This window comes from Rhinopithecus bieti, unplaced genomic scaffold, assembly GCF_001698545.2.
Source record: "Rhinopithecus bieti isolate Rb0 unplaced genomic scaffold, ASM169854v2 scaffold_8309, whole genome shotgun sequence".
In the NCBI taxonomy this organism is placed as follows: Eukaryota; Metazoa; Chordata; class Mammalia; order Primates; family Cercopithecidae; genus Rhinopithecus; species Rhinopithecus bieti.
Window position 1 is genome coordinate 1063587 of NW_016805935.1, and position 18874 is coordinate 1082460.

The 18874-nt window shown below is 39.5% G+C and overlaps 1 protein-coding gene across 1 annotated transcript in view; it reads left to right on the top strand.

The window, feature by feature from the left end:
• Nucleotides 1–18874, top strand: part of NUP153 (nucleoporin 153) — a 92824-nt gene that overhangs the window by 19812 nt on the left and 54138 nt on the right. The window contains 3 exon segments of the mRNA XM_017874261.1: nt 13629–13877; nt 14032–14171; nt 14397–14525. Coding sequence (XP_017729750.1) covers nt 13629–13877; nt 14032–14171; nt 14397–14525 — 518 coding nt within the window.

The following is an 18874-nucleotide window of genomic DNA, read 5'->3' on the forward strand; positions in this document are numbered from 1 at the left end:
CGTGCCTGGCCTACTTCAAAAACTTGATAGCATTTTTCTGCCTCATACTTGTCTTAGATCTGAATCCTGCTATCTTAAACCTTGTAAGTCCCGGTCAGTTCTTGTTTTTTTTTGTTTTTGTTTTGTTTTCTGAGGTGGAGTCTTGCTCTGTTGTCTAGGCTGGAGTGCAGTGGCGCGATCTCAGCTCACTGCAACCTCCGCCTCCCGTGCAACCTCCGCCTCAAGCATTTCTCCTGCCTCAGCCTCCTGAGTAGCCGGGATTACAGGCACCCGCCACCATGCCTGGCTAATTTTTTGTACTTTTTGGTAGAGACAGGATTTCACCATGTTAGCCAGACATTTCTTATAGTCTGCCTTGACCTTTGTCTACTTATTAATACCTGTAGTCACATAAGAGTGACTTATGTGACTCACACATCTTATTAAACTCCCCAATACGATGAATATAGATCTTACTAGATATTACAGAGAAATTGTAGTTCATGTTTACTCTGTGAGGCATTACACTTAATTTTGACAGTGCATTCTCAAAACAGTTATGTGTTGCTTAACTATGGGGATACATTCTGAGAAATACATTGTTAGGCAGTTTTGTCACTGCAGATATCATAGTGTATACTCACACTAACTTAGCCTACTCTTACCTAGGCTGTAGCCTATTCCTAGGTTACAAACCTGCACAGCCTGTTACTGTGTTGAATACTGTAGGCAATTATAATAGTGAATATTTGTGTATCTAAACATATGTAAGCATAGAAAAGGTACATATGATATAAAAGATAAAAAATGGTATGCTTGTTTAGGATACTTAATCCTAAATGAAGCTTACAGGACTGGAAGCTGCTGTGGGTGAGTCAATGAGTGAGTGTCAGTGAATCTGAAGGCCTAAAAACATTATTGTACAGTATTGTAAACTTTGTATAAACACTGTTCACTTAGGTTATAATTTACTAAAGGATTTTCTTCAACAATAAACCTTCGCTTACTGTAACTTACAAATTTTGAAATGTAAAAAACTTTTTTACTCTTGTTAAAATAGTTAGCTTAAAACATAAACAGATTATATAGCTGAACAAAAATATTTTTAATGTCCTTATTCTCTTAAGCTTTTTTCTGTAGTACTTTTTTTTTCTTAACTTTTAAAACTTTTGTTTACAATTAAGACATGCACACATTAACTTAGCCCTACGTAAAGTTAGTATCATCAATATCATGGCCTTCTGCCCCCACATCTCGTCCCAGTGGATACTCTTCAGAGGCAGTAACATGCATGGAGCTGTCATCTCCTATGATAACAATGCCTTCTTCTGGAATACTTCCAGAAGGACTTACCTGAGGCTGTTTACAGTTGACTTTTTTTTTTTTTTAAAAGACAAGGTCTCGTTCTGTTACCCAGAAGTACAGTGGCGCAATCATGGCTCACTGCAACCTCAACCTTCCAGGCTCAAGCGATCCTCCAACCTCAGCCTCCCAAGTAGTTGGGACTATAGGCATGTGCCACCATGCCCAGCTAATTTTTAAATTTTTTTTTGTAGAGACGAGGTCTAACTGTGTTGCTTAGGCTGGTCTTGAACTGGCCTCAAGTGAGCCGCCTGCGTTGGCCTCTCAAAGTGCTGGGATTACAGGTGTGAGCCACCACCTGGGAGCCATTTTTTTTTTTTTTTTTTTTTAATGTAAGTGGAAGGATAGTATACTCTAGTGATAAAAGGTATAGTAAATACATAAAACAGTTACATAGTCATTTATTAATCATTACCAAGTATAGTATATAGAATACATAAATGTATGTGCTCTATTTTTATTTGACTGGCAACACTGGATTTCTTTACATCAGCATGACTGCAGACTCCTGAGTAATACATTGCACTAAGGCGTTAGGATGACTATGATGTCACTAGGTGATACAGATTTTTCAGTGTCTTCATAATCTTATGGGACCACTGTTGCATATGTGTTCTGTAGTTGATTGTTTTTGTTTTTGTTTTTTTTTTCTTTTTTTTTTTTGAGATGGAGTCTTGCTCTATTGCCCAGACTGGAGTGCAGTGGTGTGATCTTGGCTCACTGCAAGCTCCACCTCCCGGGTTCATGCCATTCTCCTGCCTCAGCCTCCCGAGTAGCTGGGACTACAGGCGCCTCTCACCATGCCCGGCTACCGGCTAATGTTTTTGTATTTTTAGTAAAGACAGGGTTTCAGCATGTTAGCCAGGATGGTCTCGATCTGCTGACCTTGTGATCTGCCCGCCTCAGCCTCCCAAAGTGCTGGGATTACAGGCGTGAGCCACTGCACCAAGCTAGTTGACTGTTCTTATGTGGTGCATGACTATATATCTGCTGTTGAAGTAGTGTCAGATTCTGGAAAGCTAACATGGCAGTCCTAAATAAATTTAATTGTTTACTAAATATTTTATAAATACATATTTTATTGCACTTTGCACATACTGCATTTTTTACAAATTGAGTTTGTAGCAATCCCATGTCAAGAAAGTTGATCAGTGCAATTTTTCCACTAGCACGTGCTCACCTTGTATGTGTTACATTTTGGTAATTCTTGCAGTATTTCAAACTTTTAAATTCTGTATCTATCATGGTAATCAGTGCTCTTTGGTATTACTATTGTAATTGTTCTGGGGTGCCACAAGCCACAGCCATATAAGATGATGAACTTAATCAGTAAATGTTGTGTGTGTTCCGGCTGCTTCACCGACTGGCTACTCCCCTTTTCTGTCCCTCTTTCTGAGCCTTCCTATTCTCTGACAATATTGAAATTAGGCTAATTAATAACCTTACAATGGCCTCTGAGTGTTCCAGTGAAAATTAGAGTTCCCCGTCTTTTATCCAAAAGCTGTAAGTACTTAAGTTTAGTGAGGAAGGCATGTGGACAGCTGAGACAGGCCTGAAGCTAGGCCTCTTGTACCAGTTAGCCAACTTGTGAATGCAAAGGAAAAGTTATTGATGGAAATTAAAAGTGCTCCTCTAGTTAACACACAAAGCATAATAGGAAAACAAAGCAACCAGTTGCTGGTATGTAGAAAGTTTGAGTGGTTTGGGTAGACGACCAAACTAACTACAACGTTCCCTTAAGCCAAACCGTAATCCAGGGCAAGCCCTAACTGCCTTGAATTCTGTGAAGGCTGAGAGAGATGAGAAAGCTGCAGGAGAAAAGTTGGAAGCCAGCAGAGATTTATTCATGAGGTTTAAGGAAAGAACCTGTCTCTATAACATAAAAGGGCAAGGTGAAGCAACAAGTGCTGATGTAGGAGCTGCAGTAAGTTATCCAGAAGATTTAGCTAAGAGCACTGACGAAGGTGGTGTATTGGTCCATTTTGCATTCTGTAAAACAATACCCGAGACTGGGTAATTTATAAAGAAGAGAGGCTTATTTGGCTCATGGTTCTGCAAGCTGTGTGGGCATGGCACCAGCATCTGCTTGGCTTTTAGTGTGGTCTCAGGAAGTTTTTACTCATGGCAGAAGGCAGAGTGGGAGCAGGCATATTAGTCACATGGAGAGAGAAGGGAGCAAGAGCACAGAGGTCCCAGACTTTTTAACAACCAAATATCACTTGAGGCCATTACCCTGGGGAGGATACCAAGCCATTCATGAGGAATCTGCCCCCATGACCCGAGAACTTCCCATTCGACCCCACTCCCAACATTGGGGATCACATTTCAACATAGGATTTGGAGGGGACAGACATCTAAACTATATCAGATGACTACGCTGCACAACATATTTTCAGATGAAATGTAGTCTCCTGTTGGAAGAAGATACCATCTAGGATTTTGATAGCCGGAGAAGAGATGTCAATGCCTGGCTTCAAAGGATAGGCTAACTCTCTTATTAGGGGTTAATGCAACTGGTGACTGTAAGTTGAAGCCAATGCTTATTTACCATTTCAAAGATCCTAGGGCTCCTAAGAATTATGCTAAATCTACTCTGCCTGTGCTGTGTAATTGGAACAACAAAACCTGGATGATGGCACATTTATTTACAGCATGGTTTACTGAACATTTTAAGCCCATGTTGTTGAGACCTCTTGTTTGGGGACAAAAGATGCTTTTGAAATAGCAGTGCTCATTGATAGTGCATCTGGTCACCCAAGAGCTCTAATGAGATGTGCATGGAGATTCATGTTGTTCTCATGCTTAATAATACAATGTCCATTCTGCAGCCCATGGATCAAGGAGGCATTTTGATTTTCCAGTCTCATTATTTAAGAAATATCTTTCATATGGCTATAGCTGTCATAGTCATTCCTCAGATAGATCTGGGTAAAGTAAATTGAAAACCTTTTGGAAAAGATTCACCATTCTAGATGACATTAAGAACATTCGTTGAGTTTCACGTCAAGGCTAACTGGGGGGAGAAAAATCATTTGTGATTTATGGGAGGAGGTTCAAATATTAACATGAGTAGGAGTTTAGAGAAAGTTGATTCCAATCCCCATGGATAACTTTGAGGGGTTCAGGACTTCAGTGGAGGAAGGAACTACAAATGTTACAAATGTGGTGGAAATAGAGAACTAGAATTAGAAGTGGAGTATGAACTTGTGACTGAATTACTGCAGCATCTTACACTCAAACTTGAATGGATGAGGAGTTGCTTCTTATGAGCAAAGAAAGTGCTTTTTTTTTTTTTTTGAGACAGTCTTGCTCTGCTGCCCACTCTGGAGTGCAGTGGTGCAATCTCAGCCCACTGCAACTTCTGCCTCCTGGGGTCAAACAGTTCTCCTGCCTTGGCCTCCCGAGTAGCTGGGACTAAGGCATGTGCCACCACACCCAGCTAATTTTTTGTATTTTTAGTAGAAATGGGGTTTCACCGTGTTGGCAAGGATGATCTGTAGCTCCTGACCTTGTGATCCGCCCCTCTTGGCCTCCGGAAGTGCTGGGATTGTAGGTGTGAGCCACCACGCCTGGTGAAAGTGGTTTCTTGAGATGGAATCTACTCTTGGTAAAGATACTGTGCACATTTTTAAGATTACAGAATAATATAGAATATTACATAAACTTAGTTGATACAGCAGCAGCAAAATTTGAGAGGACTGACTCCCATTTTGAAAATTCTGCAGTTAGAATGCTATCAAAAGCATTGCATGCCACAGAGAAATCTTTTGTTAAAGGAATAGTCAATCGATGAGGCAAACTTCATTGTTGTCTTATTTTAAGAAATTGCCACCACCACCCCAGCCTTTAGTACTCATCACCCTGATCAGTCAGTAGCCATCAACATTGAGGCAAAGACCTCTTACCACCACCTAAAAGATTATGACTTTCTAAAGGCTCAGCAGATTGTTATTTGTTAGCAATTATTTTTTTTAAGTAGGTACATTGTTTTTATTGTCATAATGCTATTGTACACTTAATAGGCTATAGTGTAGTGTAAACATAACTTTTGTATGCCCTGGGAAACAAAAAATGGTGTGACTCACTTTACATTCTCCTCCTCACCCTCCCAGGTAGCTGGGACTACAAGAGCGTGCTACCATGCCTAGCTATGTTTTAAAAATTTTTAGTAGGAGTGAGGCCTCACTATGTTGCCCAGGCTGGTCTTGAACTCCTGGCCTCGAGTGATCCTCCTGCCTCAGCCTCCTAAAAGTGCTGGGATTATAGGCATGAGCCACCACACCTGGCCTGTGTTGGATTTCTTTTTCCTCTTTGGTGTCTGTATATACTAGATGTAGTTGATGTCTGCGAAGAGTTGGAAAATTATCCTGTCACTTTTCTCCTATAGGAGAAACTGACGCAGGGATGAGAGAATGGGATAAGTAAAAAGCATTTTCATAGTATAATATACTACAGTAATATTGGAATACTTGATACCCCAGGAAACATTTCAGCCTATGTGTATGTAAATCCTGATTGCAGATAAATTGAAATATTTATTATGTGTAAATGCTGATTGGTTTAGATACCTCTGCCAGTGGATTTCTAAGCCCCAGACAGTATCTCTGGTGTTTTGTTTCGTTTTGTTTTATTTTGTTTAGTTTAGTTTAGTTTTGTTTTGTTTTGAGACAGATTCTTGCTCTGTCACCCAGGCTGGAGTGCAGTGTGGCATGATCTCGGCTCACTACAACCTCTGCCTCCTGGGTTCACGCCGTTCTCCTGCCTCAGCCTCCCAAGTAGCTGGGACTACAGGCACCCGCCACCATGCCTGGCTAATTTTTTGTATTTTTAGTAGAGATGGGGTTTCACCTTTTTAGCCAGGATGGTCTCTATCTCCTGACCTCGTGATCTGCCTGCCTCAGCCTCCCAAAGTGCTAGCATTACAGGCGTGAGCCATCACACCCAGGCCAGTATCTCTGTTAACTTGAGTCCTCCTGATAATAAATTATTATATATAAAATAAATTTAGATAGTCTATCAGATTTTAAAATAGGATTTTAATGAATAATTATTTTAAAAAATTATTGTCTTTTTAACTGCGATGGAATCGCGGTAAAATATATATAACATGTAATTTATGTTATTTTGCAGTGCACTGTTCAGTGACTTTAAGTATATTCTCATTATTGCGCAACCATTACCACTTCTCATCTCAGAATTTTTCATCTTGCAAAACTGAAAGTCTATACCCGTTGAACAATACCCCCTCATTTCCTCTCTCCCCTCAGGCCCTGCCAGTCACAGTTCTACAGTACTCTCTCTGTTAAGTACCTCATGTTAATTAATGTTTATCTCATGTACCTCATGTTAATTAATCATACAGCATTTGTCTTTGTTAATGGCTTTATTTCACTTAGCATAATGCCTTCAAGGTTATTCATGTTGTAGCATGTATCACAATTTCCTTTTTAAGGCAGAATAATATATTGAATGTATATATCACATTTTGCTTATCCATTTGTCTGTTGATGGAGATTTGAGTTGCATCTACCTATTGGCTCTTGTGAATGATCATGAGCACACAAATGTCTTTGAGACCTTGCTTTCAGTTCCTTTGGGTATATACCCAGAGTGGAATTGCTAGATCATAAGGAAATTCTGTCCTTAATTTTTTGAGAAATTACTATTTCCGGAGTGGCCGCACTGTTTTATATTCCCACTGACAGTGTACAATTTCTTCACATCCTTACTAACATTTGTTTTCCCTTTTCTTGTTAATAGCTGTCCTGATGGGTATGAAATGTTATCTCACTGTGGTTTTAATTTGCATTTCTCTGATGGTTAGTGATGTTGAACATCTTTCATATACTTTTTGGCCATCTGTCTGTAATCTTAGAGAAATGCCTATTTCAGTTCTTTGCCCACTTTTTAATCAACTTCTTTTTTGGTGGGAGGGGTTGTAGGAATTCTTTTTTATTTTTTGCTTGGATTTACCTTTTTTAAAAGTTTATTTTTAATTATTATAGATACATAATATTTGTACACATATATGGGGTACATGTAATATTTTGATATAAACATACAATGTGTACTGATCAAATCAGGGTAATTGGGATGTCCGTTACCCCTAGAATTTATTATTTCTTTGTGTTAGCAACGTTCTAATTCCACTGTTTTAGCTATTTTGAAATAAGATGATGAATTGTTGTTATATTTGCTGTATTGTATGCTACCAAACACTAGATCTTACTCCTTCTAACTGTATTTTTGTGTCCTCTGTTTATCTCCCGTTCACCACCACCCTTTCTATCTTCTGGTAACCATCATTCTGTTCTCTGTCTCCATGAGTTCCCTACTGGTAATCATCATTCCATTCTCTGTCTCCATGGAACAGCCCCCCCCCCCCCTTTTTTAAGCTGTCACATTTGAGAACATGTGATAGTTGTCTTTTTGTGCCTGGCTTATTTCACTTAATGTGATGTTCTGCAGTTCCATCTATATTGTTGCAACTGGCAAGATTTAATTCTTTTTTTTTTAAATGGCTGAATAATACTCCATTGTGTATATGTAGCACAGTTTCTTTGTCCATTCATTTGTGGATGGACACTTAGGTCAATTCCATATCTTGGCTATTGTGAATAGTGCTGCAATAAACATGTGAGTGCAGATTATCTCTTTGATATACTAGTTTCCTTTATCCTGGATATATACCCAGCAGTGGGATTGCTGGATCATACTGTGGTTCTACTTTTAGTTTTTGTGAGAAACCTCAATGATGTTCTCCATAATGGCTGTACTAATTGACATTCCCACCAACAACAGTGTACAAGGATTCTCCTTTCTCTACATCCTCACCAGCATCCATTATTGCGTTTTTGATAAAAGCCATTTTCACTGGGGGTTGGAGTTCTTTCTGTGTTCTGGATATTAATCCCTTATCACATATATAATTTGTGGATATTTTCTCCCATCCTGTAGGTTGGCCTTTTACTCTGTTGATTACATCCTTTGATGCATAAAAGTTTTTACATTTGATGTAGTCCTATTTGTTTTTGCTTCTGTGGCCTGTGCTTTTAGTGTCATATTTAATAAATCATTGTCAAATCTCATGTCCTGAAAATCTGTTTTCTTCTAAAAGTTTTTTAGTTTTGGGTGTTATACTTTGGTCTTTAATCCATTTAGAGTTAATTTTTGTATATGGTTCAAGATAAGGGTTCATTCTTTTCCATGTGGATATCCAGTTTTTCAAACCATTTAATGAAGAGACCATCTTTTTCCCATTGAGTGGTCTTGAAATCCTTGTTGAAGATGGTTTGATCAAATATGGTAGTTTGTTTCTGGGCCCTGTGTTCACTTGCATGGTCTATATTGTTTGTCTTTATTCTAGTATTACAGACCACAGACTCTTTGGTTTCCCATGTAATGGAAATTAACACGGAGCCAAGCAGATTTCCCAGACAGGACTTTTATTTCAGGGCTTCTGCTTGAGCACAAGGGAAACAATGGAGGTGAGGCTCAAGGATCCTCTTCCTGGCTTCCCGGAAAAAGCCAGTAGGAATTTTTTTTATTAGGCAAAGCACAGGAATTGACATGGAGTAAGGTATGCAGGCTGGGCTGGGCAAAGCACCTACAGGGTAGGGTATGCAAGGCAGCATATCTGGTTGCGATGATTATCTCTAGTAGGGGTTCTGGCTGGTGGCAGCAATGCTGTGAATCAATTATTTCGCATTCCTTCCTGAAGTGGACTTTGCAACCTTGGTTTGGTTTTGGATCTCCTAAGACCAATTCCTGGAATTCTTTAAAAGGTATGGTTACACATGATGAGAGTACCGAAGAATGGCTGTTTCCTTTGTGTGTGACTAAACCCTCAGGGTTAGCACGTATAATATCAGCGAGGTGATGTTATGGGTTTTGTGAGGAGGAGAAAAAAAAAAAATAAGTGAAGGAGAAACAACATCCCACCTCCTGTTTTCTCTCACCAGTGCCACATTGTTTTCATTACCGTACTTCTGTAATAAGTTTTAAAATCAGAAAGCATGAGACCTCCAACTTTGTTGTTTTTAAAGATTATTTTGGTATTTTGAGGTTCCTTGAGATTCCATATGAATTTTAGGATGGGTTTTCTATTTCTGCAAAAAACGTCTTTGGGATTTAGATAGAGATTGTATTGAATCTGTAGATAGATTGCTTTGAATAGTATTGACATCCCAACAATATTTAGTCTTGTAGTCCACGTACGTGGGATATTTTTCCGTTTATTTATGTTTTCTTCCTTTTAGTACTATTTTGTAGTTTCTGTGTGCACATCTTTTACCTTGGTTCATTTCTAAATATTTTATTCTTTTTGATGCTATTATAAATGAAATTGTTTTCTTAATTTACTTTTCAGATTGTTCATTATTAGTGCATAGAAACAAATTTTTTTGTGTGTTGATTTTTGTATCCTAATACTTGGCTAAATTTGTTCTAGCAGCTTTTGACTGAATCTTCACTGTTATTTACATGTAAGATTATATCAACTGCAAACATGATTTTTTACTTTTTCTTTTCCAATTTAGATGTGTTTTATTTATTTCTCTTATTGCTGTGACTAGAATTTACAATACTATGTTGAATAGAAGTGGGGAAAGTGAGAAGCTTTGCCTTCTGGTCTTAGAGAAAAATCTTTCAGTCTTTTATCGTTGAGTATGATGTTAGTGTGGTTTTGCATATATGGCTTTCATTATGTTGTAGTTTCCTTCTAGTCTTAGTTTGTTGAGTGTTTTTATCTGCAGCTTGCTTTTTTTTTGTTACAGTACTTTGGAACTCAATAATCTAGAATTGTTTAATTGTTTAAGGATTTATGAGATAGTCTTGCTATATTGGTCAGGCTGGAGTGCAGTGGTGCCATCAGAGCTCACTGCAGCTTTGAACTCCTGGGCTCAAATGATCCTCCCACCTCAGCCTCCTGAGTAGCTGGGACTGCAGGTGTGTGCAACCACACCCAGCTGACTTTTTAAATTTTTAGAAGAGATGAAGTCTCAGTTTGTTGCCCAGGCTGGTCTCGAACTCCTGGGCTCAAGTGATCCTCCTGCCTTGGCCTCCTAAAGTGTTGGGACTATAGGTGTGAGCCACTGTGTCCAGCCAAGACAATTTTTTAGGAAGATAGCACACAGAAGAACACTGCAGAATGGCAAATACAGTCTAGAAGCACATCACAAAATACTTACTGAGGAGAGCATTAATCAAGGAATGCAAGTAGTCATTCAGGATTTAATATAGTTTACCATGTTACTAGGTAAAATGATCTTATTTTTGCTTTTTAGTAAATAGACATTTGCTAAAATTTAAAATTCACTCTTTTTTTCTATTTGGAGTTTAGAAACTGTTACTTCCTTAGCATGTCAGTTTTTCAAACCAAAGACCAGAATCTTTTTTTTTTTTTTTTTTTTTTTGAGACAGAGGGCTCTGTCAACCAGGCTGAAATGCAGTGGCACGATCTCAGCTCACTGCAACCTCTGCCTCCCAGGTTCAAGCGATTCTCATGCTTCAGCCTCACAGGTAGCTGGAATTACAGGCATGTGCCACCATGGCTGGGTAATTTTTGTATTTTTAGTAGAGATAGGATTTTGCCGTGTTGGCCAGTCTGGTCTTGAACTCCTGACCTCAAGTCGTCTGCCTGCCTCGGCCTCCCAAAGTACTGGGATTACAGGTGTGAGCCACTGTACCCAACCTAGAATCATATTTAATGGTGAAACATTAGAAGCAATCTCATTACAGTTGGGAATAAGGTAGAAGTCCATCATCACCACTTCTAGATATTAAGAATGTAATTAGTTATGGGGATGTGGTAATATGTTAGAATAAGAAAACTGTAGCAATTGACACAAAGTTAATATTGAAAAATACCTGAGCACTCTCTTGTTTAAGCAGTAGCCAATTAGAAAACATGAAAGAAGAAAGGATCCCATTTGCAGTATCAAACAATTGGGAGGTGGAGGTTGCAGTGAGCTGAGATTGCCACTGCACTATAGCCTGGGCGACGGAGTGAGACTGTCTCAAAAAAAAAAATCATATACTTTAACAAGAAGTTTGTGACACTCTAGAAGAAGAAATTCTCTTAAGTTCCACTGAGGGTCATAAAGCAGATCTGAACCAAAGGAAAGGTGGGTAGGAAAGCAGTGTTGGGAATGATATCAGTTCTTTTTAAAAACCTTAAATTCAGTGTGATCCCAGTCAAAATAATTTTAAGGGCTCTTTTAGGAACTTCGAATATATTCCAAATAGCTGCTTTAAAGTCTTGTTATGCTAAATATTTTAAGGTTTTTGTCTGCTACCTTTGGTTAAAGTTTCTAACACCTACTCTCCCCTAACCCCCTACCCTGTGCGTCGATCACAGTTTTCTTTTTTCTATACATGGAGTTTTGACTATGTTGGCATTTTGAATGATAATGTGTAGAGACTCTTGGTTCTGTCATCTTCCTCTGAAGAGTTCTTGTTTTTAGCAGGCAGTTCAGTTAATGATAATTTTGAACTTTCGTAGTTGTCGTTTTGTGCTGTGTTAATGTATATTTGTGGGAAGTCCAGGGTGTTTCCTAAGCCTCCCAATGTGTTGGGCCTTAGCCTCCAAGCTCTGTCTCCCCTGTGGCTTTTTAGGAGAGATCTATAGTAGATCTTACTTTAGTTATATACTTACTCCTTATTTTTAAGGGGGAACCTTTTGGTATCAGCTGAATGCCATTGTTAATGAGATCTCTAAATTCTGGCGGCCCTAAAACTTGAGAGTCTTCAGCATTATTTTTTCCCCTAGCACGGTACACTGTCTAGTATCTCTGTTTTCTCAACTCCATAGCAGCTGCTGCGTAAGGCTTAGGTGGTCTTGCTCTGAGTATGTATAGCCTGTCCGCTCACTGGACACTCCCATGTGGATTTCTGGGAGACCCTCTCTGCACAGTTCCCTACTCTCCAGTGCCCTGAATTCGGATTTCTTCCTGCTCTGTGTTACTTGACTTAAGGTGTCTGATCAAGATCTGAAAATGTTCTTAGACAGAGAGCTGGGTAATCGTAGGGCTCACCTTGTGAGTTTTTGTGCTGTTTTCCACTATCTGAAAGCAGTAGCCTCATATTTTTTCTCCAGTCTTATAGTTGTTTACAGTAGAAGGGCTGATCTGGTCCAGTTATTCCATCCTAACTGGAGGCCTCTTTTTGGGGAACTCTAGAAACAATTCTAAAGTTTTGAAAATGTTCCTGAAAACAAATTCTGAAAAGAATTTATTTTAATAATTTCATATTTTAATAAAGGGAAGGTGGGGTGCAGTAACTTCAACAGGCATTAAATTTATTCTAAAGCATAATATTTAAAACATTTGGTACTCATACGAAAGTATAAAGATACATCATTAGAGGAAGGGAGGAATAAAGACTCTTGGAAGTTAGTATGGTTTAGTATGTGGTAACAGTGGCTTCTCAATCATTGAGGAAAGGATAGCTTATTTAAGAGATTACCTTAGGTTATAAACAGGCTAACCATTTGGAAAACAGTGAAGCTGAATCCTTTCTTTACTCCTGCATCATAACTAATTTCAGATGGGAGTCAAGATTAGACATACTGAAATAAAAGTGACAGTATCAAAATATGGGTAAAACTTATTTTTTATGGTCTCAGAATGATAGGACTATAAATAAGGCACAGGTTATTTTCTGTATTACAAAATACACCATCAAAAAAGTGAATGGGTTTAATCAACTGGCAAAAAATAGTTGTATTTCAACTGTTGTATCATATCACATCACTCTTACTGGTTTAAAAAAATTAGCTCTCATTTAAATTAATTTTAGTTGAAACTTTGTTTTGGCTAGGAGTATGTTATATTGGGCTTATTATGGGAGGCCTCTGATTTGAATTGAAGCTATTATATACTATAATGTGTTTTCTTATTATTTATTTATTTATTTTTTGAGACGGAGTTTCGCTCTGTCGCCCAGGCTGGAGTGCAGTGGCTGGATCTCAGCTCACTGCAAGCTCCGCCTCCTGGGTTTATGCCATTCTCCTGCCTCAGCCTCCTGAGTAGCTGGGACTACAGGCGCCCGCCACCTCGCCCGGCTAGTTTTTTGTATTTTTTAGTAGAGACAGGGTTTCACCGAGTTAGCCAGGATGGTCTCGATCTCCTGACCTCGTGATCCGCCCGTCTCGGCCTCCCAAAGTGCTGGGATTACAGGCTTGAGCCACTGCACCCGGCCCTATAATGTGTTTTCTTAAAGTAAAAACCATTTGTGGTAGTATGTTGCTCTAAGCTGTATATTCATAATATTAATACTTTTCTTTTAAGAACCTTCAACAACTAGTACTGCTTCAAATTATCCAGATGTGTTAACAAGGCCTTCTCTTCATCGGAGCCATCTGAGTTTCTCCATGTTGGAATCCCCTGCATTACACTGTCAGCCATCTACATCCTCGGCATTCCCAATTGGCAGTTCGGGATTTTCCCTTGTAAAGGAAATTAAAGATTCTACCTCTCAGCATGATGATGATAACATCTCAACTACCAGTGGTTTTTCTTCAAGAGCTTCTGATAAAGGTATTCTTGACATGTGGTAGTACATAATTTGGGTAGTAAAATTAAATTTTATGGGATTTTTTTTTTTCCCTGACTTGGATATAATTTTTGTATTTACAGAAATCTAGGATCTTGTATTGGTGTTATTACTATGGATTATGTAATTTTGTTTCAGATATAACTGTTTCAAAGAACACTTCATTGCCACCTCTGTGGTCCCCAGAAGCTGAACGTTCTCACTCACTCTCGCAGCACACTGCCACCAGCTCAAAAAAACCAGCATTCAACTTGTCTGCCTTTGGAACACTTTCCCCTGTGAGTACTAACTGGGTTGGATTTAATCACATTAGTCTTGAGTGTTTATTGCATATATATATATACATATATATATATATCATATATAGTTTTTTTTTTTTTTTTTTGAGACAAGAGTCTTTCTCTGTTGCCCAGGCTTGAGTGCAGCAGCACCATCTTAGCTCCCTGCAACCTCCACCTCATGGGTTCATATGGCTTATAATTTATCATTGTGTTTCTGTGCAGTCACTTGGGAATTCTTCAGTCCTTAAAACCAGTCAGCTTGGAGACTCTCCTTTTTATCCTGGAAAAACAACATACGGTGGGGCAGCGGCTGCTGTAAGACAGTCTAAACTACGAAATACACCTTATCAGGTAGGTTCCAATAGAAGGGTTGATGACCTTTTTTTTTTTTCACTTTAACTGGATAATAAATTACTTCGTGCTCAAAAAAATAGTTTTGATTTATTTATTTTTATTTTTTATTTTTTATTTTGTGAGACAGAGTCTTGCTCTGTCGCCCAGGCTGGAGTGCAGTGGTATGATCTCGGCTCACTGCAAGCTCCACCTCCCGGGCCCACGCCATTCTCCTGCCTCAGCCTCCCGAGTAGCTGGGACCACAGGCTCCCACCACCACGCCCGGCTAATTTTTTGTATTTTTAGTAGAGACGGGGTTTCACCGTGTTAGCCAGGATGGTCTAGATCTCCTGACCTTGTGATCTGCCCACCTCAGCCTCCCAAAGTGCTGGGATTACAGGCCTGAGCCACCGCGCCCGGCCGATTTATTTTTTATCTTCTTTTATTTATTTATTTTTAAGATAGTCTTGGCTCTGTTGCCCAGGCTGGAGTGTGGTGGCACGATCTCGGCCCATACTGCAACCTCTGCCTCTTGGTTTCAACCGATGCTCCTGCCTCAGCCTCCCAAGTAGCTGGGAGTACAGCCACACGCCACCACGCCCAGCTAATTTTTTGTATTTTTAGTAGAGACAGGATTCACTGTGTTGGCCAGGATGATCTTGATCTCTTGACCTTGTGATCCCCCATCCTCAGACTTTCAAAGTGTTAGGATTACAGGCGTGAACCACTGTGCCTGGCCAGTAGTTTTGATTTAATATTATTCTTTGGGAAAATAACAGCTATAGGTTATATTTTTTTCATTTAGCATATGTAGACATTATTTAGACCTATGTGAATGTTTTATGTATTAGATATGTGTGTGTATCTCAAGAAATGTGATTCTTTTTTTTAAATGAGTTATAAATTACACATATTAAAATTTACCATTGTTTTATAGTATTTGAGTTTTAACAAAACACATTATTATGTATATAACCACTTCTGCAATCAAATGTTGATCAGACATTTTCATCACCCCAGAACATTACCTTATGTATCTCTTGAGTCAATCCTTCCTCCTCCTACCACCCTCTGGCAACCACTGATCTGTTTTCTTTCTCTGTAATTTTGGCTTTTCCAGAATGTCATATACATTTAGTCATATGTAGCCTTTTGAGTCTGGCTTATTCTACTAAGCATAATGCATTTGAGATTCATCTGTTTTTGCATCTTTTAATAGTTCCTTTTTATTGCTGAGTAGTATGGTTAATACAGTTGGTTTATTATTCACTAGTGAAAAGACACTGAGTTGTTTCCAGTTTCTGACAATTATGAATGAAGCTGCTGTGAATGTTTTTTGTGAGCATTCATTTTCATCTCTCGGGTAAATACAAATACCTAGGAGTTGAATTGATGGGTCATACGGTAAGTATTCAGTAAACTTTATAATAAACTGCCAAACCGTTTTCCAGAGTGGCTGGTACCAGGTTTGGTTCTGACTAGTAATGTAAGAGTTGCTGTGCATCCTTGTCAGCACTTGGTGGTATCAGGTTTTTTTGTTTGTTTTTGCTATTCTAGCAGGCATGTAGTGGTAACCCCAACTTGTGATTTTAATTTGTACTTCCCTAGTGACTAATGATGTTGAATGTCTTTTCAGGTGTTTATTTGGTGCTTATTTGCTATCAGCCCATCTTTTGGTGAAATATCTTCTTTGATGAAGTCTCTCTGTTCAAATCTTCCACCCGTTTTAAAATTCGGTTATTTTCTTATTAATAAATTTTGAGAGGGTTCATTTTTCAGGGTACAAATACTTTGTTATATGTTTTTTTTGTTTGTTTGTTTGAGATGGAGTCTTGCTCTGTCGCCCGGGCTGGAGTGCAGTGGCCGGATCTCAGCTCACTGCAAGCTCCGCCTCCCGGGTTCACGCCATTCTCCTGCCTCAGCCTCCCGAGTAGCTGGGACTACAGGCGGCTGCCACCTCGCCCGGCTAGTTTTTTATATTTTAGTAGAGATGGGGTTTCACCGTGTTAGCCAGGATGGTCTCGATCTCCTGACCTCGTGATCCGCCCGTCTCGGCCTCCCAAAGTGCTGGGATTACAGGCTTGAGCCACCGCGCCCGGCCTGTTACATGTTTTGCAAATATTTTCTCCCATTCTGTGGTGTATCTTAACAGTGTCTTTTGAAGAACAGATTTTTTTTTTTTTCCCCTGAGCCAGAGTCTTGTGCTGTTGCCCACGATTGAGTGCAGTGGTGCACTCTCTGCCTCCTGGATTCAAGCAATTCTCTGCCTCAGCCTCCTGAGTAGCTGAGATAACAGGTGCCTGCCACCATACCCGACTGATTTTTGCATTTTTAATAGAGATAGAGTGTCTCACCATCTTAGCCAGGCTGGTCTCAAACTCCTGACCTTGTGATCCACCCGCCTCGGCCTCCCAAAGTGCTGGGATTACAGGCATGAGCCACCATGCCCGGCCAGAAGTTTTACTTTTGTTGACATCTTTTGTGTGTGTGTGTGTGTGTGTGTGTGTGCGCGTGTGTGTATTGTTAATGATTTCATGCTTTTGGTGTCATATCTGAGACATTTTTACTTAATCCCATGTCACAAAGATTTTCTCGTATGTTTTCTTCTACAAGTTTTACAGTTTTAGGTTTTAATGTATGCCTCTGATTTATTTTGAATAACCTTTTGTGTGTGGTATAGGGTTCGTGTGGTCAAGATTCATTTTATTTTCTAAATCAAAAAGTTTTTTTAAAAAATTACAGATGGGAGTCTTACTATGTTGCTCAGGCTTATCTTGAACTCCTGGGCTCAAGCAGTCCTCCTGCTGCAGCCTCCCAAAGTGCTGAGATTACAGGTGTGCCTGGCCAAGGTTTTGTTTTTTTTTTTTAAACATATGGGTGTGCAATTGTTCTAGTGTTATTTGTTAAAAAGACTGTTCATTGAATAGCTTTTGCACCATCATTGTTTTGTGTTTTTGTTTTGAGACAGGGCCTTGCTCTGTCACACAGGCTGGAGTGCAGTGGCACGATCATGGCTCACTGCAACCAGAACCTTCTGGGCTCAAGTGATCTTCCCACTTTAGCCTCCTGAGAGCTGGGACCACAGGCGTGCACCACCATTCCCAGCTAAATTTTTTTTTTTTTTTTTTTTGGTAGCGATGGTCTCACTAAGTTGCCTAGGCTGGTAGTGTACTCCTGGGCTCAAGCGATCCTCCTGTGTTGGCCTCCCAAAGTGTTCGGATTACAAGCATGAACCACCATGCCCGGCCTGCACCTTTGTTGAAATCCGGTTCACATGGCTTTATTTCTGGACTTTCGACCCCCACCGCCACCACCCATTGATCTATGTGTCTTTCCTTTTGCCAACACTGCACTGTCTTGATTGCTGTAGGCTTCCAGTAGGTCTTAAAATTAGGTGATATGAGTAGTCCAACTTTGTTCTTTTTTCAAGCTTATTTTGGCTTTTTTAGGTTCTCTGCTTTTCTATAAAAATCTAAAACTGGCTTGTTTCTACAGTCTGCTAGGATTTTGATTGGAATTGGTTTTTTTTTATTTTTGAGATGGAATCTTGCTCTGTCACCCAGGCTGAAGTGCTGTGGCATGATGTTGGTTCACTGCAACCTCCACCTCCCGGGTTCAAGCAGTTTTCCTGCCTCAGCCTCCCGAGTAGCTGGGACTACAGGCACACACCACCATGCCCTGCTAATTTTTGTATTTTTAGTAGAGATGGGGTTTTACCATGTTGGCCAGGCTGGTCTCGAACTCCGGACCTCAGGTGATCTGCCCACCTTGGCCTCCCAAAAGTGCTGGTATTACAGGTATGAGCCAGCATGCCCAACCATGATTGAGATTGCATTTGAGTCTAAAGACCAATTTGGTGAGAATAGGCATCTTAACAAAAATAGTGTCTTCCAAACCATGAACATGGTGTATCTTCCCATTTAGGTGGCTTATACATTTTTTTCATCAGTGTTTTGTAGTGTTCAGCATTCAGATCTTGAACATATTTTGTTAGACTTTTATTATTTGGTATTAGTCAAGAATATGTAGCCTAAATAGTATTATCTTTTCAATGAATTGAGTTCATAATTTAAAATAGGTTCCAGCAAAGAAGCTTCAGGCTCAGATAGCTTCCCTGGTGAATCCTACCAAACATTTTAGAAAGAAATAATACCAATTCTCCACAAACTCTTATGTATAGTAGGAGAGTAGGGAACACTTCCCCCAGTACCTTTTATGAGGCCAACATTATTACCCCGAGACCAAAATCAGACAAAGACATTGGAAGACAGCAACAGACTATTATTTCTCATGGATTATAGACACACACCTTCTCAACAAAAATATTTGTAAATGGAATCCAACAAATTTAAAAAGGAAACTGCATC